General features: G+C 49.1%; 1 protein-coding gene across 1 annotated transcript in view; it reads right to left on the reverse strand.

Annotated features, from left to right (window-relative positions):
• The window catches only part of LOC8043085 (U5 small nuclear ribonucleoprotein 40 kDa protein), a 42,531-nt gene extending 29,734 nt beyond the window's left edge, over positions 1 to 12,797 (reverse strand). Inside the window, exons 1-3 of the mRNA XM_042287316.1 lie at positions 12,568 to 12,797; positions 6,285 to 6,414; positions 2,042 to 2,135 (exon numbers count right to left, since the gene is read on the reverse strand). Coding sequence (XP_042143250.1) covers positions 2,042 to 2,135; positions 6,285 to 6,414; positions 12,568 to 12,687 — 344 coding nt within the window. The 5' untranslated portion in view covers positions 12,688 to 12,797. The remainder of the gene's footprint in view (positions 1 to 2,041; positions 2,136 to 6,284; positions 6,415 to 12,567) is intronic.
• Between the last annotated feature and the right edge of the window lie 9,778 nt (positions 12,798 to 22,575).

Genomic DNA, 22,575 nt, shown 5'->3' on the forward strand with positions numbered 1-22,575 from the left:
TTAGTTAGCACCACAGTACTTTTCTTTAGGTTCTCTCTGGTTCATCAGATAATTGCCAAAGCGCCAGACACGAACCAAAGACGCATGGTATCAACCGAACATCAAGAACAACCAGTGAAGCTTAATACTGGAACTTGTTTGACAATTCAGGCCCTAAGGAGCCAGGTGACGACCAAACAACCAGGCAATTGTTTGGCGGGCCAATATACCAAGACTCTGCCTAAATGAAATCAGGTTTGATTATATTTATGGGGCTTTCAAGGCCCTAAATTGCCAGCACTTTGGTCCGATATCCCTTGACACAAATTTCGTCGTAATAAAGTTCAAAGTTCCAAACTCGCCATTTGGCCCAAAGAACTGTGCTACTTCGGTACCCGTACTGCACCAGTGCCACTGAACCAGAATGTTGCACCAATCAAACAAACCTTTCAATTACGACGCAAATTTCCAGGCTCCGTTTTTTTCGGACAAATTTTATCGCACATTAGTCGAAAACTTTGTCCTCTCATCAGCCCATTGCATTTCATGCTGCATCAGTCACCAGAGAGCCGTTTATCCGCCAGAGAGCTAAGGACACGAATGATCTGCCCACTGACGCCATGGTGCCTCGACCGCGTCTTTGACCGCTGCATTTAGTGTCCCGTCTCGCCCACACCTCAAGTGGCATCTCAGAAGCCGGAACGTCGTGCCGTTGGATGTCGCGATTTTGGCGGTCTAACGGTCCCGGCAAAAAGTGTAAGCGAGCGCGAACGCGAAGCTTCGGCAGCCCAACTCCTGGCTGCCGGAGCTTCTGTGGACCGTCAAGCTAGAGAGACAATTGCAGCAGAACAGGCGTCTGCCACATCCATCACCGCAGCTGCGACACCAACAGATCCACAGCAGGAAGGTGAGACTTCTATGATGTCGTTGGGCGGAAATCGAGGGGTCACTTTTTGGGACGCAGAAAACACACCTGCCGGAGACGTGCTCCATGTACCATACGAGCACCGTGGTACATGTTTTCTATGTTTCACGGAAGATACAGCAGCCAGGGGTTGGGATGCCATCGAGCATTGGTATACGTGTCTTACTCCCATGACACCCGGGTACGCTATCTTTCTGCTCCGACGCTGACAGACGGCAACTCGAACACAGTGCGAAAGACCTCTCCGCTTCGTTGCATACATAAAACTGTTATTGCTGCCGTCAAGGTACGAAACTAGGGTCAATGATGAAGCAGTGTCTAAACAACACTCATAATGCAAGTGTCAATTTCTACAGAATGTGACACACCCAGAAAACGATTTACAAAGGCACGCCGAAGACACTTAAGATTGCTTATGTGTAGGAATGCGAAAGCATTCCTACATGCAGCACATCCCTGCAAGCAGCGTACCATGCCTTCCGTTTTCACACGTCACTCCGGCGGTGACATCACGCTCCCCCCGTGTGCAGGTGTAGCTACCTTGCTGGTTCCAATGTTAACCGTGACGAAGCATCTGCATTGCTGCGCTTTTCTTTGTGTTTTATTTCTGAGGCGAGTCTGCTTTGACCTTGAGCGGTGCGTGCTTGATGACATTTTTATGGGCATATTTCGGGCACAGCGCCGACGCCGCCTTTCGAGTAATGGGACATATAAGGCTTTCGCCTTAAAAAAAGCACGTCTGCCATAGAAAAACAGAAGAAACTGGGCCAACAACGGGAGTTTATCTGGCAGCTGAGATGTGCACGGTGTCCAGACTTACATATATTTTACGCCGTAATTGGGGCGCATGTGGAGAAGCAAGTGCTGCCCCCAAGGCAGTACAACTGCTTCCGAGGTGCTACCCTGGGCACAGCACTTTCTCACATAAATATCCTGCTCGGAGGCAGCACACTCCTGGTGTTCAATTCTAGGGAGCTACAATCAAAAAGTTGCCATGTCATAGCCTGCCTGGCACAAGGGCGGGTCGTTCAGGCATTCTTGGTGCCCTGAAAGCTGGCAATGCCGAAGCCGTATTTGAGTCCATCTCCTTCCCAATCGAATTAGACAATACGCGTGCTCTGGGCTCGCCCCACTCACCCGCCGTCCGTGGAGAAGTGCATGTCCAGCACGGCACCTGTGTGTCCGCTCAGCACGGCAAAGTTCTCGCACTCTCCCAGGGTGTTCCAGAAGACTGCAAGAACGCCACACCACCAAGCTTGACCAGATGCATCACACCAAGGCCAAAGGATGCATCAAAATAGGGAAATTAGGGAAAAAATAGGGCCTTGGTATATAAAATGGCTAAATTCTCTTAAAGGGGTGCTAAAGTGCTTTTTGAGATCATGTACTTTTGGTCAAAACTCAACCTACAGCCTCTACAATTCTTAAAAAAAAAGAAAAACAAGAATAAATTGAAAGGCGTCTAATTTTCCTATTAAAAACAAAATCCAAATTTGTGACATGCCCGTTTTCTTGCAAATTCGGACCAGAAACCAGAGGGCGTCGTCAGACGTGTGATAGTGAGTCGCGAGCTATCACTTCCTACGCGGAAAAAAGGTAGACCAACGGTGGACTAATTTTCGAACATGCGCAATTCATGTGCGGAAAGTGGCTCCTCACAATCGGCTGTTGCACATGTGATGGTGCCCTCCAGTTTCTGCACTAAACTCTAGAAAAACGAGAGTGGTGCGACCTTGGATCCACTTTTAAATGCGACAGCATTTCTTTCGACAGTCTCCCTGGTAAATTTCTGCCTATTTTCTACGAAAAGAATGTGCATGTGCGAAGGAGTGGTAAGTGGATAGATTCGGAAGATGGAACCAACCAAGGGGAGTCGAATACAGGACCCTGGGACTGTGAGTCTGACTCTCAAACACTGTGCCACTGTCGAGGCGTGCGAAGGTGTGATCATTAAATGTGACAACATTTTGTTTGCCAACCCACACCCCAAAATGCTTTTTGAACAAATGCAAGGAACTTGTGCCTGTGTCTGTCATTGAGCAGGGATTACACATCAAGTCCAGCAGAGGGTGTACTTTTGAAGGTGCTCATATTATATAGTGCACATGGCAAATATCCCAAATAGATTGTGGGAAATAACTGGGATATCTGGAGAGGAAGGAGACATCTTGGGCCTGACTTCTAGTGGTGACGAGTCTGGAGCAATGGTGCTTAACGACGAAAAGAGGGAACCCCCAAAAAACTTAAGACGCTGCAATAGATCAAGTAGAAATAGACAAGAAATAGACAAATATCTGGAAGTATGGCTCAATGAGTGAAGGAAATATCTAGAACACAAAAAAAATATAATCAAAAAAGGGAAAATAAATTCAGATGACATAAAACTCAAAACACCCTACAACTGTAATAGATATGAACACGGATGTAATAGGTATAATAATAGATATGCAAAAGAGTTATGGTGGCTGGACTAGCTTTTGGCAATGTGGTACTGTGCATGAGGTCACAGGTTTAATAGGGACTAGAAATTTGACAAAGGGTGTGAGCAGTACAGGGCGACATGGGCTGGTCGTCCAATGAGAACAGAGGGGCAAATAGTACATTGAAATTTTAACAAATGCTAACTGAAATGAAGAACAGGTGAAAGGCACAGAAAGTATAGAAGCAATAGGCCGATCTCGCCAAGTGTTCGGTGCATGAATGAAGCCGCCATAACATGCTTAGTTCACAGGAGGCCGGCGGGAATGCCTGGGACGCCTCGTGCTTTCTGCACGTGCAGGAAGAATAAAATTCCCTCGATGCATTGTGGCAGCGGTGGCATAGCCAAACTGGCTGGTGAGATCGGTCTAGTCTATATAGAAAAATGTAAACCCGAAACAGACGAACCGAATCTGAAATCTAATGTGCATAACACTAATGATGGGGCTTAGCAGACCAGTTCAGTGGAAAAGGGGGTAGAAGAAGAAGAAAGGAAAACATGGGAGGGAAGAATGCAAAAGAAATGAGCTTTAGCAATGTATAGGTCACAAAAACAGGACATAAGAAAAAAAACAGGTGTTTGATAATTCCCGGCAAAGCTATTTACTTTTTGAGGTGAGAACAGGAGTGTTAAGGATAAAGGTGTTTAAAGGGAAACTGACAGAGTATTTGTCCTCGCCAAGGTTTTTATTTGTACATGACATACGAGAGCCCAACTACCCAGAAAACAATTTGCGGCTCGAAATTCGTTTTCTTTTTGCACAAAAACCGCTGATTGAGAACTGGCTGGTGTGAGTCGCGCTCACTCTCTTCTCTGTGGTCACGTGCCATTTTCTATGGTTTAGACACAACCACCAAATATAATCAAAGTCCTGGGTCATTGAAGTCACACACATAATATTAAAAATAGAAAAAAAAAAATGATATCCATCTTTGTGGCTTCTAAAAAGCTGCAAATCCAGTGATTGGGGAAAAAACTAGTTGCACAGCCACGTGACTTCCGCCAACTCTCTCCTCTTTTATATTTCTTTTTCCTTCCCGCTCCAGTTTCGGTTTTGGTTTCGAGCAGTTGCATTTTTTGTTTTTATAAAAAATATGTGACATTGTAACAAAATATTGATTGGGTAGTCTTCTGACACCATAATAAATCGTATAACAAAAAAAAAAAAATGAAAGGTGTCAGTGTTTTTTAAAGGGGCACCAGAGCCAACTTTGAATTGTCTTTTTATGTCGTAATTTATGAGCCTTAAAGGGATACTTCAACGAAATTTGAAATATTCCCGTCGTGTTCAAAAATAGGTTGAATATGATCCAGAATGTCCGTAAATGACAATCGCGCGTTTGTATTTTGAGCCTGGTGGCTGTATTTTTCATTATAAACGGCCCACTCTGGCAAGCGCTCGGAGAAGGCCCAGCGGAGACCACATGACATCCAACGCAATCGTGACGTAGGTCGTCTCAAGACGAGCAAAGCTACGGCGAGGCTGACGTCGAGAGGATAGCCTAGTCGTTCCAGCCACCGAAGCGGCTGCTTTTGTACGAATTTTGAGTGACGGGTTAATCTTCTATAATCTTCTAGGGGGACAATAGCGACTTCTGCGACACACAAAAGGGATTCTCGGGAAGAGGGGAGTTCCTCCTGCCCCTCTTCTCTGGTCGTGGCCGGAGACAAGACAACCTCCGTCACTAGTTGTCAAGGTTCCTAGACGGGCATTACAAGCGAGGCGTTAGCGACATCCACCAGGTGCTCTTTGCTAATCGTTTAATTCGTTTTAAAATTCCTTTTCGTGACTTGTTTAACAAGATATTGGTATGTTCGATGTGATGCTGCTTTTTTGAACACATATAGACCAAAAAATGAGCGCCGAAATTTCGTTGTAGTATCCCTTTAAAGGAATGGTGAACCAAAATTTGGATTTCAAAAAAAAAAAAAAAAAAAAGATGCTGGAGATGTAGGCGGGATGCTACAATCCCTACAACACTACTAGTAAGGCAATATCTCAAATGGACGGTCATATTTTTGGAAAAAGAAGTCCAGATTGAACCAGGCCGACGAGGCGCGTGACGTCAAGATACCTAGTTTCCTCCTCTCTTCGCTTCGCTCCCTCAAGGCCGCGAGGCAAAAAAGACGCGAGGCCGTTCCCTCTCCTTTTCGGAAAAATATGACGTCAACATTCCTGCCAAATGCGGCTCTTTTTTTTTTTAAATATGGTCATCCGTTCGAGATATTGCTGTATGGGTGATGTTTTGGTGTTTGTAGCATCCCGTTGCACGCTTTTGCCGCGTGTTTTGGGGAATCCAGATTTTAGTTCAGCATCCCTTTAAAGGCTGAAGAGCAGCCAGAAAAGAGAAAATTCTCTCTCAATTCCTCTTTCCATTCGAAAAACAGGAAGTCCCTCCCCTTTCCTGCTGAGAAGAGCTCACGGACCCACTCCTGTGGGGAAAGGAGGATAGAAGAGTGCAAGAGGGAGTGTAAAGAGGAAAGCTGGGAACCGGTTTTCTTCCAGGCAGATGATGATTTTGTAGGTTGGCCTTTAAGGATCCTGAAACACCCAAATTAACAAATGTGGGTGGCCTTTTATGCTAAAAATACAAACAAACAAAAAGGAGACTTTATGTTGTTTATGTGACTCTTTTCTATTAAAAACACAATATAGCAACACGCCTTTTTATCCGAGAGATATCTCAGAAATAGGGCATAACGTTATACTTGCTCGCGCTCGTCCGTTGTACTCATTTTTCTTTTGTCCGTTCTTTGTCCACTCTGCTTTTTATTATGGAAAAACCATGTTTAAGCCATAAAAAGTCAATTTGAAAATCGATTTTAGAGCCACCTTAAACTGAACACCCTTCCGAAGGGGCGTATCGTTCACGTCGTCAGCACGACGCCCCGGGGACTCACAAATCTGGCGGTCGAAGCCCGAGGTCGCCAAGTACGTCCCGTCCGGGTGGAACTTGCCGCAGTAGAGCTCCCCCAGGTGGCCCGTGAGCAGCATGATGGGGGCCTCCAGGCTGGACGTGCGACCCACCTCCTGCAAGGCCATCAATCCTGACACAACTTCCCATCGTTGCCATAGTCGCCGACAGAGTGAGGGCTCGGTGTGTCTTTCGAATGCCTCCAGCACGTGCTCCGTGCCTTAGCTCACGCCAAGGAACGAACCACCGAAGCCCATCCCCACCTTTCTCACCCTGTCGGCGACATAGAGCTGCTCAAAGCTGCCAAAGCACCGCGACTCCCGAGCCTCGGATCAGAACCAAAATGCAGCGGTGAATCAATGCTTACCAGACGGTGGCACCGTGCAAAGCGATAGAATCGAGGCGAGCAAACCCACCAGAATTCTCCTCTTGAGCACCATACTACAAGCTATTGATAGAGTAGGCCCCAGCGAAGACCGATACAGCTATCAACTCTTGTCTGGCTGTAACCCACAAGCTGTTCGTGGATTGTGCGTTAGCGTTTTTGTTTTCTCTAAGTGTTCACATAGGCCAACATAATTCTGCAAGCTTGAAAAAATGTAAAAGATGCGCGTCATTTAGGCTGTGTGACACCGCACCTACAGTATTGAAAAAAAGAAAGGGTAAATGTTGTATTGGGTATTCCATACTATTTCACAGTGTCATTCTACAACTTGTTATCGGGAAAAAAACATTTCGAGGCTCCTGGTTCCCGTTCTTAGTTCCCCATCCCAATACGGTAGATTCATTCACATGCACTTTGTTTTCTTTTCCGACTCTGAGGAAAGGTGAAGTAGCTAAAAAGACAGCAGAATTGTAATTTCTGAATTTTTTGTTGGGTCTAAATGTCTTTCATGGAACATACTTGAATTGCTGTATTTTGTTCAGAGCATTTTCACTAAATGCTTTCACCATTTCTTTTTTTTTTTTTTTTTTTTTGTAGGCGGGTTTGATTGGCATTATTATATTCAGTGTTTAGAGTGCCATCCGACGGCATTCTTGCGGAGCTTTCAAGTGCCGTCCGACAGTGCTTTTACCAAGCGAATACCGTCCCATAGCGAAGAATAACACACACTTGGCATATTGCAGTCAAAGTTAGTATGCCTACTTTCGTTGTACCTTTCTGTGTTAAACTTCCCAACAGTCAGCCATAAAAATATAAAACTTTTTTTTGTAAAATCTTATATCTGAAAACCAAAGGATAACACTTGTAGCTCCTCTCAACACCCCAACAGTGAGCATGCTTGACCGAGAGTCTTTTGATCTCAACCGAATATTTAGGTCCAATACAGTTTGCTTGGAACAATTTTTTTTCTCCTTTTATTCGTGTCTTTGTTCGTTCTAGCCACTGCTTTTTGTAAAGGCCGTCGCCGCCTCTGAAGGATGTGAGATCCCGACTCAAATTTATTTTAAATTGGACAACCACTGCCACCTTTGGCAAACTTGCGAAGAACTCATGTGCCCAGACAGCGCGGGCATAAGCATACCTAGGCAAGGAAGCACGCTGATCACTCCAATATCTTTGCCTCATTCACGCTTTATGATAAAACAAATTGGCAGCGAGCAGCTGGCGGAACACAAGTCAAAATATGCATGACTTGTGCTTAACACATTCGGTAGGCCCTTGAACGTTCTGCAAAGGCCCTACAAACAGTGCACAACATTTCGTTTCAAATCTTAAATTTTAATACAGAGACAAACGAATCCGTCTGGAAGGTCAGCAATTCACTCAGCCCGTCCGATGACAGTCGCTGTTTGCATGTTGATTTTGCAGATCTCCGCGAAGGGACGAAAGTGCACGCTGTAGGTCTGAGCTGACCAAGTCACTCTTTGAAAGCAATCGAGTTACAGTTTCTTTTGTTTGAGTTAAATTGCAATGAAGTTGCACCCTTACAAAAAATTCTAAATGCAGTTGGAGTTACATATAGAAAGCATCTAGGTTAGTTCACAATTACTTTTAGGATGTGCCGCAACATCAAATAACGCTGCAGTTGCCGATCTACGGTTCGGTCTCCAACATGAGAATACGTAGCACCGATGTGGAGACTTGAGATACTAAATAAATTCGTGTGAATTTGTGCATCCGTCAAGATAATAATAATAATAATAATTTTTATTTGCACGAGAAAGTTTGCCCACTCAGCGGCGTGCAAGGCTAGACAGAAAGGTTTGTACCCTTACGCATGTGCGCCTGCTAGCCCGCCGCTGAGTAGGTATAAACATAAACAGTAGTCGTAAGTACAAGATAACATATATACATGTATAAAAACAACGAATAATCATAACCCAGAGGGGAAGATATGAAACCTCGCTGTGCCCCACCCCACCCCCATGCAGACCACGGCGGAGGTCCCAGCCACAAGCACAAACACGCGAGCGCACCGCTGTGTGCGGTGCACCCCGCGCAGCCGAGCCCGCAACCGCGGCCCCCGCCACGCCCCGCCCCAGGGTGACACGGAGCACGCGCAAAGACCCTTGGGCGAACCTCTTACGGGCCATCAACTTGTGAACAGATGCTGGCCGTATCGTTTGCATAGCTCATGGGACTCCTCCCTGCCCCGCGGAAGAGGCTTGCGCTCCCTCAGCGGGACAGAGAGAAGCTCACCTACGCCTGCAGGGATCGCGGACAGGCCATGTCTTACAGTCCTGGCATGCAGTGGCTCAGGCTGGCCAGTACGTCTATTCACACGCACTGCCGTTGATAGGTACGACCCGGTCAGTGAGCCGTCCAGCGTGCGGCAAACAAGGCGCACGCGAGCCATTCGCCGACGTTGCTCAAGTGGCCGCCACCCCGCAAGTTTAAGCCTGGTTGAATAATCTGCGTCCGTGGAGCCCAAAGCGCGTGCGCAAAGAATCCGGGAACCGCGTCTCTGCACGCTCTCAATGCGGTCCACGAGATGCCGCTGAGACGGGGACCACACTGAGCTACAATACTCCAATGACGGCAGCACGATCGATGTATACAAGGTGCGGAAGGCCGAGGGTCCACATGGCCTGGACACCCGAGACACAAACCCCATGGATCGTCGAGCCTTGGCCACGACACTGGCTATGTGGACAGAAAAATCCAGTGTCCTCGTAAATGTGACCCCTAAGATGGTGAGAGAGTCGCATGTGGCTAGTGGCACACCGAGCAGATGGTAACAGGGTTTTTCCACCTTACGGCCGCTGCTAAAGCGCATCACGGCACTTTTCGCGGGGCTAAGCCGCAGGCAATTGTCAGTCGCCCAGCCCTTTATGTTGTTGATGTAGTCTTGGAGGAGGAGGCAGGTGTCGGGGGAAGTAAGTGGGGCCAATATCGACGTGTCGTCCGCGTACTGGACGAGGGGGAACCTGTCGTCCCGGGGCATGTCATTGACGTAGATTAAAAATAATGTAGGACCCAGGACCGACCCTTGTGGCACACCGGAGGGAACGTTCATCGCAGCCGAGCGCGCACCTCGGTAAACGACTTGTTGGCTTCTTCCGCTCAGAAAGTTCGACAGCCACTTCAACAGGAAACCTTGGATGCCGGCGCCCGACACCTTGCGCAGCAGGAGACCGATGTCGAGGGTGTCGAACGCGTTGCTGAGGTCAAGCTGAACGAGATCTGTCTCTGTGCGATTGTCAATGCAGTTGCTTACGAAATGGCTCAGGGTCGCCAGGGCCGTCTCACAGCTACGGTTGTGTCTGAAACCGTGCTGTGACTGCGATAGGTAGCCAGTGCCCTCGAGGAAGTCGAGAAGTTGGCCGTTCACCACGCGTTCGAATGTGCGGCAGATGATCGATGTTATTGAAACCGGTCGATAATGCGTGACGTCGTCTGTAGGCTTTCCTTTTCCCTTGTGGATAGGGGTAACCAAGGCGTGTTGCCAGGAAGCAGGAACAGCTCCCACGTCGAAAAGTCTCTGAAGCACACGGGCGAGCGAGGGCAAAGTGTGCTGCGTGATCATCTTGAAAAAGGCAGGTGCCACACCGTCTGGGCCAGGACATTGCGAATGCTTGATCTTGGACACCGCAATGCTCAGTGCTTCGGTTGAGAAAGTGATCTCCTCCAGGCTCGATGCGTCGGTGCCAGATGATGATGGTGCGAAAGCAGCGGAATGCGCAGACAGCCGCTGTCCGTCGGTGTTGTAGACAGACGAGAAGTGGTCTGCGAAAAGTGCAGCAATCTCACCGGGGGCATCGATCGTTCTTCCGTTGGCGCTGAAGCTGGGACGTTGGCAAGGCCTTCTGAGGCGACTTACGTACGACCAGAAGACCTTAGGGTCGTCCTTTGCTTTTTGTGCTATCGTGGAGGTGTAGCGCTGGTGTGCGACATGTATGGCAGCCTTTAGAGCCCGCTGGTGGTCTTTTGCAGCGCGTAAAGCCACGGGACAGTTGGAGCGGGAGGCCTTCCTGAAGAGTCCCCTCTTTATTCTCGCTGCCTTCATTATGTCGGGGGTGATCCATGGGCAATAATTTCGTCCCGAGGAGCGGGTGCGGAAGGGCACGCACTCCTTCTGAATTGCTCCCGCCAGGTCGCACCACAGATCGAAATTACCAAGGGGGTCATTGCCAGTCGTCGTCATGCACCAAGGTGCGAGGTGTGCCAGGCGTGCCAGGTGGCCGTGGTCGGTCTGGTCGAACTTCCATAGTGTGCGTGCATGGTGCCCCCTACGTGGCAGCACAGCGGCGTACGTCACCTCGATCGCCAGGTGATCGCTACCGGGCAGTCCCTCAGAAGTCTCACAGGAAACTATTCGGGTCGGGTCTACCACGAAGAGAAGGTCTAGAAAGCTGGAAGTTCCGTCGCGAGTTGAGTACGTCGATCCAGTGCACGCCTGCGTGAGGCCAGCTGATGACGCAAAGTCGAGTAAGAAGTCATCCGAACGATCGCGGGGAACAGGCTCCTCGTGTGTGAACCAGTCAATGTGCGAGTTGAAGTCGCCGAATACCAGTATGTTCTCATAGTTCCTGAGAGAAGCGGCCCGTAACGATACCTCCAGGAGCCTGTATGACTCCTCCCGTATCGACGGCGGGCAGTAGACACAGCCCACTAGGACTGTACTGTGAGGCAGGCAGAGCTCCACGAAGAGTGCTTCGAGATCGTGGTGTTCAAGGTCCGTGCGACGAAAAACGCGTGCCGACGCCGGGAAAGCCAATAGGACACCTCCCCCCCTGCCACACCTGTCTTTCCGGAACACGGTATAAGCATTCGTGTCGAAAAGTTCGCTGTCTGCTACACCTACGTCGAGCCAAGTCTCCGTGAGCAACACAACAGAACCTGGGGGCAACGAAGACACGTGTGCCTGGAGGTCTACCACCTTGTTTCGAATGCTTCGGCAGTTGCCGTACCAGAACGTTGTCACTTTCCTCCCTCCGCCGGACGATCTCCCGGTTGCAACAGGCGTAGGTACCGTAGGAGGCTGTATCGCGGAGGCCACGGGAAGGTCAAACAAGTCGTCCGCGAAAGGGGGCAGGGAGCAACCCAGGCAATACCACAAATCGTTGCTGGAGCTCAACTTCCTGTACTCCGGCAGAGAGACATACACGCATGCACGGTGGGACCAGCGGTCACATGCATCACAGCACAGCGCGGCCTGGCAATCCAGAACACGTTTGGTACAACGGGTGCAGGTGGGGTGCTGAGGTCCTGGGTTTGAAGCGACGTCGCCGGAGAGAAGAACCGTCGCGTCGACCAGCCACTCGGTACTGAGGCAGAACAACAAGCAGGCAGCAGAGTGTCTCCATCGCGGGGTCGTAAGTCCTTTAAGCCTAACGGCAGCACCGGGCCCGTTCAAGCATCTCGCGTAGGACGCGTCGGACGCGGAGGCGGCACACAAACCGAGACCGCGAAGGCCCACGCTGTTCGGAGGAGAGATACAGGTGGAGGCTCGGTAGGTGACGAGCGACAGCAGCAAGAAAACGGCAAAAATGCTGTGAGACGAGCGGCAACCTGTACGTACGAACTAAACAGAGTCGCAAGATACTCCAAAAGCGAAACTAAGTTACAGTTTATGCATTTGTATTGTTACTTTAGGCTGAATTCTACGCTCAGTTGTACGCTACGAGCTTGCATCATTGAGAAGGGGCCAGTACTGAAGCACCGTTGACAGCAGGCACCTTGGAGGCTACGAGCCCGCCCTTGCAACCTCTAAGCCTGCTTATGTTACTGATGTTGGGATGGAACCAAAGGTATGTAATCGGTGGGAACGAAATGCCGGCTATCGAACGGGGTGCTAGCGCCGGCGTTTGCTCGGCGTACTTACGGCCAACTGGAGCCGCTTTCCCGCGTCGGAGTAGCCGAGCAGCTCATTGCGAGGCTTCTTCACGTGAACCAGGGCGGACTCCTCGGCTTTCCGCTTCTCTTGGGACGCGAAATAGGCCATTTTTGTTTTTTTTTAGAATTGGGGAAGAGACCAGAGGTCGGAGATTACCACCACATCGTCCGTTCGGCGTCTCACAAAAACACACGCCGCGCTATGGATTGGATAGTGTTGACTTTTGTGGCTGGCTTTCTGGCTATAAACAAAATTTATTTGCAAGTAAGCACACACTTTCAAGAGGAAATAAATTATATGTTTAACGCTTCGAAGTAATTCCTTTAAAATAAGGCTGATCTAAGCATTAACGGAGCTCTTTGTTCTGGCCCAGCGGGCAGCACCTCGAGCTCTGCAGTGCTGGCCAGTCCCCCCTGCATTCTTCGGCAGTCTTTGTATTTATCAGCCTGTCGGTGACTTCGAGCTGTTTTATATAACCCTTACTAACTTTTATTATTAAAATAATGGAAACAAATAACTTTAGCTTGCTGTCGACATTGTTGGCATACGTGCGCGCCGTTACCTTTTCGAGCGGCGGCAACGAGACGGCGGCAGCCGGTTGGCACACGGTCCTAGAGTCTCGCTCTCTTGTTCTACACTTCACAGGAGAGCGGCACCGCCTGTAGTATTATAAAATAATGAAAAGTTGCTTATTTGAAAAGTAAAATAGAGTATTTGGTGACGACGTGATGTAAAGTTAACGCAGCAAACTGAAACCGAAACTTGCTGATCAACTCTTACCTGAAATACATTGTGTGATCGAATTAACTCGATTAAGTTCGTTTCTAATACTGAATTGAAACTACCTTAGAAAAAATTATCTTGTTGGAAACCAAATAAGAATAAATAAACATAAAATGGCCCTTCAAATTTAGCGGAATATGGTACTCAACTGGGAGGACGGGAACACTAGCCACACTGTGCTGTTTGTTTCGAAAGTTGCAAAATGTGGCTTTTGCGCGAATTCGAAGTTCAGTCAGTTCAGTTGGTTCAGTTTGTCCTTCGTTTAGATTGACAGGACTCCTGAAAGAAAATGTGGCCGTTTGAACTGGCAAGCAAATATTCAGAAAGCGGAGTCTGATATCGCGCTCTGTCTGCTATGCCGCTGCTGTGTGTCCACGAAGATGTGCGGAAAGCTACACGAGCTGTAAGTTACATACGCGTCCTAATTTCTTTGTCGTTTGTGAACAGGGGTGCTATGTTGCGCTTTTTGCACTCCCAGGAGACTTGGAAGAGGGAAGTGACGTCAACGACACAGCAAATGCAGATTGGATGTTGACAGAAGAAAACGAAATCAACACCCAATCTGCGTTTGTTGCGTAGTTGACGTCACTTCCCTCTCCCTAGTCTCCTGGGAGTGCAAAAAGCGCAACATAGTTGCGCAACATAAGCACACTTGCCAAACCAAGTGTGCTTATACGGGCAAATGGCACACGTGTGGGAATACAGGCCGGTGAAGCAAGTATGTTTCGTCTGCATGAAGCCGGGACACAGGAGTGACGTATGCCCCACGCCAGACGCAAAGGGGTGCCGAAATTGCGGCCGAACGCACGCGGAAGGCGAAGAGAATTGCAGGGCAAGATGCGCATTCTGCGAAGGGGAACACCCCACCGGGGACAAGGAGTGCAAAAAGCGATACAAAGAACCGACGAAAAAGGTGCAGCCCAAAACTACTGATACACTGACCGACGTCAGCAAAAAGAAGGCGTGGGCGGAGGCGCAGAGCAACATAGAAGACTTCCCTACGCTGAGGTGGGTTACTGGGCAAGCCAACTACCCCACAATAGAGGGAGAGAAATCGGACAAGCAGAAAATTTCCGAGATGGAGGAGACAATTAGAGAGCTAAAGAAGGTGGCAGAGATACAAAGGGAACAATTTCAGAGAACAATGGAGATACAAAGGGAACAATTCCATAAAATGGAGGAGCAAAACGCCAAGATGGCGGAAACCATTAAAAGACTGGAAGGAAACTCTTGGAGACAAGAAGAGAAGCACAAGAAAGAACTGGAGACTCTCCGAAGACGGTGTGAAAACAAAACGGACGAGCCGAAAACTCAGCCGAAGCCGGCAGAGGCACCGAAAAAGACGCCCAAGGAAAGAAAGGGTCCGCTCGAGGAAAGAAAGGAGCAACTAGACAACAAATTCGAGAACAAGTTTGAGCTACTAGAAAGCAAATTCGAGCAACTGGAAAACAAATTCGAGCAAAGATTCGCTAAAATTGAACAGATGCTCGCAAGTTTACTGGACGGGGCGGCGGGCCCGCCTAGGAGGAAATGTGCAAAGGACGGCTACGAAAGCGATGTCAGCTGCGTGAGCAACGAAGGAGCCAAAGCAGAGGCAAAGCAACCGTATGGAAGGTAGGCTTCTGATATGGCAGTGGAATTGCAGAGCCTACCGAGGAAAACGAAGCAATTTTACATTTTATCTACAGGACGAAGTGGAAAAACCGCACCTAATCTTGCTGCAAGAACCGAATTCAGAAGCGAATCTGAGTGGGTACTACGTTTACGGCAACGATAAGAACAAGCCCAGGGTCGCCACGCTCGTCAATAAGAACATCACGGTCATACATCACGAAACAAAGCAAGAAGTAGAGAACGTTCTGACGGAAGTGGTGCCTAGCAACAAGGGAGGCAAGAGCACATTCGTGCTAAACGTGTACGCGCAACACAAGGGCTACAAGACCGAGGACCTCGCGGAAATCATGGAAACGGCATGCAAGATGGCCGGCAAGGACAACGCGATAGTCGTCGCGGGAGATTTCAACTCGGCGCATACGGAATGGGGCTACGTAAAGGACACGAAGAGGGGCAAAGAGTTACTCAAGCTAATCGAGATGCACGAACTAACGATCATCAACGACACAGACTGCCACACTAGAGTGGGAAACAGCGTGAGTCGAGACACAAACCCGGACCTCTCGATGATCAGGGGAGCCACGGCGGGATGGATAAACACGCAAGAAACCCTCGGAAGCGACCACTGCATCATTAGGATCGAAGTAGTGGCAGACGCCAAGCGTCGACGCATAGGAAAGAATCAGAGAACAGACTGGAGAAAGTTCAGACAGGAAGTGGAAACAAGACCCATAGACGACCTTGCGCGGTGGACAAGGGAACTAAAAAGAGCCAAAGAAGACTACACCAACGAGGTAGAGCTGACCGAAAAAGTCACTGCAGTTGACTCGCGACTCGAAACGCTGTGGAAGAAAAGGCGCAATTTGACTGTAAAGTGGAAAATCAACAAACTGAACCGGAATTTGAGACGTCGAGTGGCGGAACTCAACGAGGAAATAGAAAAGTACGCCGATGACTTGGCGCGACAAAACTGGTGGCAAAAATGCGACAAACTGCAGAACACTTTGGAAACAAAACAGACCTGGAACCTGCTCAAATACCTGGCGGACCCGGCATCGACAAGAGGCGAAACCAACCGAACTCTCACGAGGATTGTACACAAATTCCAAGGAGACGTGCTAGAATACATCAAGAACAGGTACGTCCCGGATCAAGGGACACCCGAAACCGGAAACGAGTATACGGGACGAACCAACGAGAGTCTTGACAGAGACTTTGACGTTGGGGAGCTGGTGGCAGCCGCCGCCGAAACGACCAACAGCACACCGGGGAGGGACGGCATCACCAACGCCACGCTACGGAATCTACCGCAGAAGACTCAGAAGCAACTCACAAACTTTATTAACGAGGTATGGAACAGCGGAAAAGTCCCGGAAGAGTGGAAGCACTCGCAAATCAAGCTCATTCCCAAGCAAGGAAAAAAACCGCATATAGACAACATGAGACCTATCTCGCTAACGTCGAACGTAGGCAAACTCATGGAACGCATGGTGAAAAACAGGCTACAGCGCTACCTGGAGGAAGAGGGGCTCATGCCGCACTGCATGTACGGTTTTAGGCCACACCTGAGCACTCAAGACGTGCTACTTCAGATCAGGGAAGAAGTGCTGAGCGGCAAAATCCCCGCCAAAGGGGAGCACATCGTGCTAGCCATAGACCTAAAGGCGGCCTTCGACAACGTTGCCCACTCCGCCATACTAGACAACTTGAACGCCACCAACGGAGGCGAAAAGACCTACAACTACGTACGCTCCTTCCTGGAAAACCGCAGCGCCACCATCCAGATTGATGACACAAAGACTAAGACGTTCGACATGCCCAACAAGGGGACGCCGCAAGGAGCGGTGCTGTCACCCCTACTTTTTAATATAGCGCTCTTCAAGCTATCCGAGAGACTGGCAAAGATCCCGAACATAGAGTACGCGGTATACGCAGATGACATTACGATATGGATCACAAAAGGGTCGCTAGGAGAAAAGGAGGAAAGGCTGCAAAAGGCGGCAGAAGTCATACAAGAGGTGGCAAAAGCAAGCGGACTCCACTGCTCGCCCGAAAAATCAGAGATTCTGAGGATTCATGGACGAAGGTACGACAGAAGCATACCCATCAACGTCACGATAGAAGGCCACACAGTGCCCGAAGTGAAAGAACTAAGGCTGCTGGGTATGTGGTTACAACATAATGGGAAAGCCACGCTACAATGGGAAAAGATCTCCAAAACCATAGACATCATGGGAAGGATGATTAAGAGAGTCACCCACAGGAAGTGGGGTCTAAAAGAACGAGACGTGGCGAAGATTGTTCAAGCCGTCGTCGTAAGTAGGATCACTTACTGCATGCCGTACCACCGGATCACCAAAACAGAAGAGAGAAAGATCGACTGCAAAATGAGGGGAGTGTACAAGCTAGCGCTAGGACTACCCATTACCACATCAACCGAAAAACTCATGGCCATGGGCATCTCTAACACGTACGGAGAGCACAAGGATGCCATGCTGACGGCGCAGAAAGAGAGACTCGGACGCAGCGAGACCGGAAGACGCCTGGCGACCAAACTCGGCTTCAACGACGTGAGGACAAAGGCGACCAGAACGGCCGACCTAAGCGATATGGCGAAAAATACGTACATCGTACGACCCATACCAAAACACATGAGACCGGATACGCATGAACAACGAAGACTAGCCAGAGCCAGGTACTACGAAAGGATAGCCAAAAAGGGAGAGGTGGCGTATGTCGACGCTGCCGACTACCCGGACCGGGATGCAAAGGTAGCCGTATACCTGGACAAAAACAAGATGGAGAAAAATAGCTGCTCGATGCCCAGGGCAACGACGGAAGAGGCCGAAGAGAGAGCCATAGCGCTCGCCATGATGGACGGCTATAGGAAGGGCAGTAGCATGCTCATCCTGTCGGACTCTCAACAGGCCTGTCGAAATTTTCTAAAAGGCAGGATTGGAGCGAGAACCGCCAAACTTATAAATAAGGTCACCCCGAAAAGTGCTGGAGTAACGCACGAAATCGCGTGGATTCCCGCTCACGCGGGCGTCACGGGTAACCAGGCAGCAGACGACCGAGCCCGTGCTCATACCTTCCGGGCCGGTCTGACGCAGCCGGGGAAAACCGTTATCGTGAACCCGAGCTACTCGGAGCTACTTGACCACTACAAGGCCTGCCGATTCCAGTTTCCGGAGCCCGCGGACAGGTTCGACAGAATAGATGCCGCCCTATGGAGGAGACTCCAGGCGGGCAACTTCCCGAACAAGGTGCTGGCCAGACACGTGGATCCGGACAGGTACGAAGACGACAGCTGCCCCTGGTGCGGCTCCCGAGCGACACTCTACCACTCCACGTGGGAATGTACGAATAACGACGAGCTTCCCAAGCTCCAAGACGAAGAAAAAGGCCAAGCCGGCTGGGAGAGGCTGCTGCGGAGCAGGGACCCCGGAGAGCAGCTTAGGCTGCTCGAAAGGGCCAAACTTGCTGGCCAGCTTCTAGGGATCCTGGAATGAGGAACCCTCCCCGCTAAGGCTCCACTTCCGTCATCATCAGCATCATCCCTCATGTTCCAATAAACGTTTTCCTCCTCCTCCTCCAGCGCAACATAGCCCCCCAGGGCCTCGCTTTATTGACGACGGTGGGACTTTGGAACTTCTCAGCGTTGACGTGGTAATAGCGCTACGCTGAAACGTTTTCGTTTCCCTCGAGTCTTTGTTCTTGTGGCGTTTTGACGAGACCTTTTAGAGATAAGCATGGTTGATACTCCGATTTGATTGCACACACAGTGCCAAAGACGCTCCGGGCGCTGGTGTTTTGAAAAAACCCGTGGCGCCATCTGTCCGTCAAAATAAAAACTATTGGTATGTTACCGCGGTTACCGCCCTTCCCGATTGCTTTCGCGTTAGGCTTGCCAGGCGTAAAGTGCAGGCGTACTCGGCTGCTTTCGTTATGTCGTCCGCAACAACGCAGTCGAAAAAGCGCACTTCTGTTTATTGCTGTGTTTACGACTGTCACAACAGCTACGGAAACACAGCTGGGAAGCCCCCAGTGGTAGAGTTTTACCGCTTTCCAGCAAAGCCGTACGAGGCAGAGCGTCGATGGAAATGGGTTGCAGCGGTGCGGCGCGCAACGTAAGGAAACCTTTTTTTTTTTTTTTTTGTCGCTTCTCGGTTTTTGTTTGCTCTCCATGATACAGAATTGTTTCTCGCTGGCACAGTTAGACACTGCATTTTTGTGTACAGCGGAGACGGAGACTCCTGGGAACCCGCGAATGGGCAGGCCAGGATTTGCAGCTGCCACTTCGAAGGAACAAAAAAAACTCCATCGCTCAGCACCCCGCTTACATCCCCACGATCTTCCCTTCGTCGTACAAGGCGAGATGCAATGTGACGACAGAGACACAACTGCAAAGATATGCAATGTGACGACAGAGACACACTGCTCCATGTTTGCACCACCCACGCACGCCAGCCTTGCAGGTGCAGCTCGCGCCCACGATGAGTCTCGGGTGCGCTAAAAACTGCCGTAGCAAAAAAAAAAAAAAAAAAAAATGTGTTATGCACGGTTGAACCGAGAAATCAGAACAACAACAAATGAGGAGTGGAGGGGGGGGTACGCGAAACCGAACCGGGTGGCACGCTCACCTGAACCCGGACGTTGTAAACAGCAGACTTCATCTGCGCGAGGCATTTCCCTACAACTTCGCTGGGAGCTGTGGAATGAAGGACTTCTTCTTTCACGCCAAACACGTGACGGCCCGCATAAAGTTGCTCCCCTAACTTCAGTGACTTTTCTTTGAAATATTCTGCGATCTCGTCAATCCTTCTGAAGCCGCAAAAGAGCACCGTCGGATCGCACGTCCGAGCCGCCATTTTCAGATGAGAACATACCAATCGTTCTTAGGTCGACCACGGGCGGCGCTGGGGAGCGCAAGCGACGGTGGCGCCGGAGTGGCCGCCCGGAGTGGATATTGGCGAGCACCGCTTTCATTACAATGATGCTCCATTGCAATCTTAAAGGAATGGTTCAGAACGACAATTTCGAAAATTTGTAGGGAATTGAGAACAGCTGACACCGATGAGTCAATTATTATGCGAGGTATCGGTCGTCTGTATGCTAGTGTGTGTTTGTGTCCTGCTAGCAGGCAGGGAAGGCAATGGTGCTACTGTTCCACGATCCAGTGACTGTAGCGACTACTAGAGTCACTCTACACGCAATGGTAGCAACCTAACCTCGTGGCGAGGGTTGGGAAAGGAGAGGGACAGAGTAAAGGTTCAAAGTGCTGATTGCCTCCTCGGTTATATGTTAACGGGTGAAACGAGAGTAGAAGGGGAAAAATATATACAGGGGTGAGATATTTACAAATGCAATGAAAGGTTAGGCTACTGGTGATTCCTCACCAGATCTTTGAATTGGTCAACACTGTCAGCATCTTGAAAACCGAAGACCGAGGGACACAAGGGGTGCCGAAAAACAAACGGACAAATAGACAATCTCATTGTTCGCAAGCAGTTCGAGTGACACACTACTCGTATCCGATACAGAAGCTAAATTCAACTGATGTGCTCGGAAAAAAAGAGAAAAAAAGACTCCGACACTGAGTTGTGTTGCTAACACATTGCTAGTGGTGCAAGCTACCACCCTTTATTTTGTTTTGTTTAAATATGGGAATGTTACGCGAGGGGTTGACCGGTCATGTCCGTTCGCGTTGCCTTGGCAAGAGAGGTCTGTGTACTGACCTTTCTTACCTTCACCGAGAAACGTGTGCGCATCGGAAGCAGTAAGTTGCCGGGGATCGTTGCCCACTTTGCTGGGTCTTCCAAACCGTTTGTGAAGCGCACCTCCCGTAGGAGTGCACCTCGTCTTTTATTAAAAATTGCAGTTGCAAAAATGTTGCCGACGTCGCGCTCGTGACGACCGCCAAAGCGGCTGTGCCTGCAGTCCTGGGAGCTGCCATTTCCTAACCCTGCTCGTCTTGGTTTTAGCCAAACTTTTGCGCATCATGCATCATCCTCCTTGAAGGAACGAAGACTACACATGTATGCATGCAATTTCCCCAAACATAGCATACGCAAAATGCAGTTAATGTTCGGCGCATGTGCAATCACATGCAGTGGTGACAATGCTGTTCTTTGTGTATGCTATTGTGAAACTCGTGTGTTGACAAAACACATCCAAATACGATATAGCTTCGCCAATACTGGAAACTCCTCCGAAAACACATAGGAGCGGCGGTGAACGTGACAGTGGCGCCTCTAGCGGACTCGGAGTCTACGGAAGCAGTCGACGCAATGGAAAAGTATAGGCTCCGCGACGTCCTCGAGCTTTACGAGCCCCGTTTCGTCACCCTAACAGCAGAAACAATTTATTACGGTCAGTCCGCTTGCAAAGCGGAATCCACTGATCGCAACTGCAACGACAATCGAATAACAACGCGCGCATAAACAAAGACAGAGCAGTTTATTTAGCGGTCTCAAACGGCTCTCAGGGGATCACATGCGTTTGAAACACGTCTGGGAAGCGGAAAAAAGGCTTTTAGCTACTCGAACTACGTCGTAATCATTAAAACATGCAAAAACGACATGTTAATATTACCAGAGCAAGCGCACGAGCTGCTGGAGCATAAAAACAATACAAAAAGTAAGGATACAAATGAACGTGCAAACACTTACCGAACTTTGCAGAAAAAATGGTGTCGCCATTCCCGACGAAAATAAAAAAGAAACGGGAAGGATAGCGAACAACGGCGAATAAAACAAAGAAGCTAGCAAAAAAACTATTTCAACGACGACGATCGTTGCGGCGCTTATAGAAAAAAAAGAAAGAAAAATGGAAAGCAGCAAATGAATAGCTGGTGGTCGCCACCGGTGTTGAGTTCACGACAAACAAAGCGGAAGCAACAGACGAAACTAATGAAAAGAGCAGAAAGCGTCCCTTTTTTTCAGCTGCTTGTACATTTCTTTATTTGCTCTCGCGGCGTAGGTACGAACTAAAAACAAAACGGGAAATAAATAACGTAGTGCAGCTTACACTGCCCGGTAAAAAAGAGTCACAGAAATGTTTTGGTCGCATGCAGCAATCTTCTATATGTGCTAGCAGTAAGTAACCTTTTTTTTGCTTTCGAATTTCTTTTTCCAGTGACTTTGGCGAGTTGTTCGTTCGCTCGCTTGACGAAGCAGTTTAAAAGTGCATTCAAGTACTTGTTGACGTAGGTGTCCGTAGGTTGACGTAGGAAGCAGAAGAAAGATTTTCCACCACATCGCACAAACTTGTTCTTGCAATGGTAGGCAGGCAACACATGGCATGCCTGCCATCTCTAAGTATGCTCTGGTGTATGCTCGAATGCGGCCAGTTGATCAACAAACGATGACCCGTAGCAGACCTGCCGTTCGGAGTACACAAATAAAATTCGAATAAAAATGTATAACGAGCTTAAACTTCTTAATATATTTAATAAATATCAAAAAGCACGTATGACGATTTTGGATTAGAAACTCAATCGAAGGCGAAAATAGGAGGTTATCGCAGACGACAGTGGAAGAAAACAACAACAACAACAACAGCAAAGTTGCAGACGGCCCTCAAAATGCCCGGGCCTAG

Source organism: Ixodes scapularis, unplaced genomic scaffold (genome assembly GCF_016920785.2).
Source record: "Ixodes scapularis isolate PalLabHiFi unplaced genomic scaffold, ASM1692078v2 PGA_scaffold10__122_contigs__length_95168666, whole genome shotgun sequence".
NCBI lineage: Eukaryota > Metazoa > Arthropoda > Arachnida > Ixodida > Ixodidae > Ixodes > Ixodes scapularis.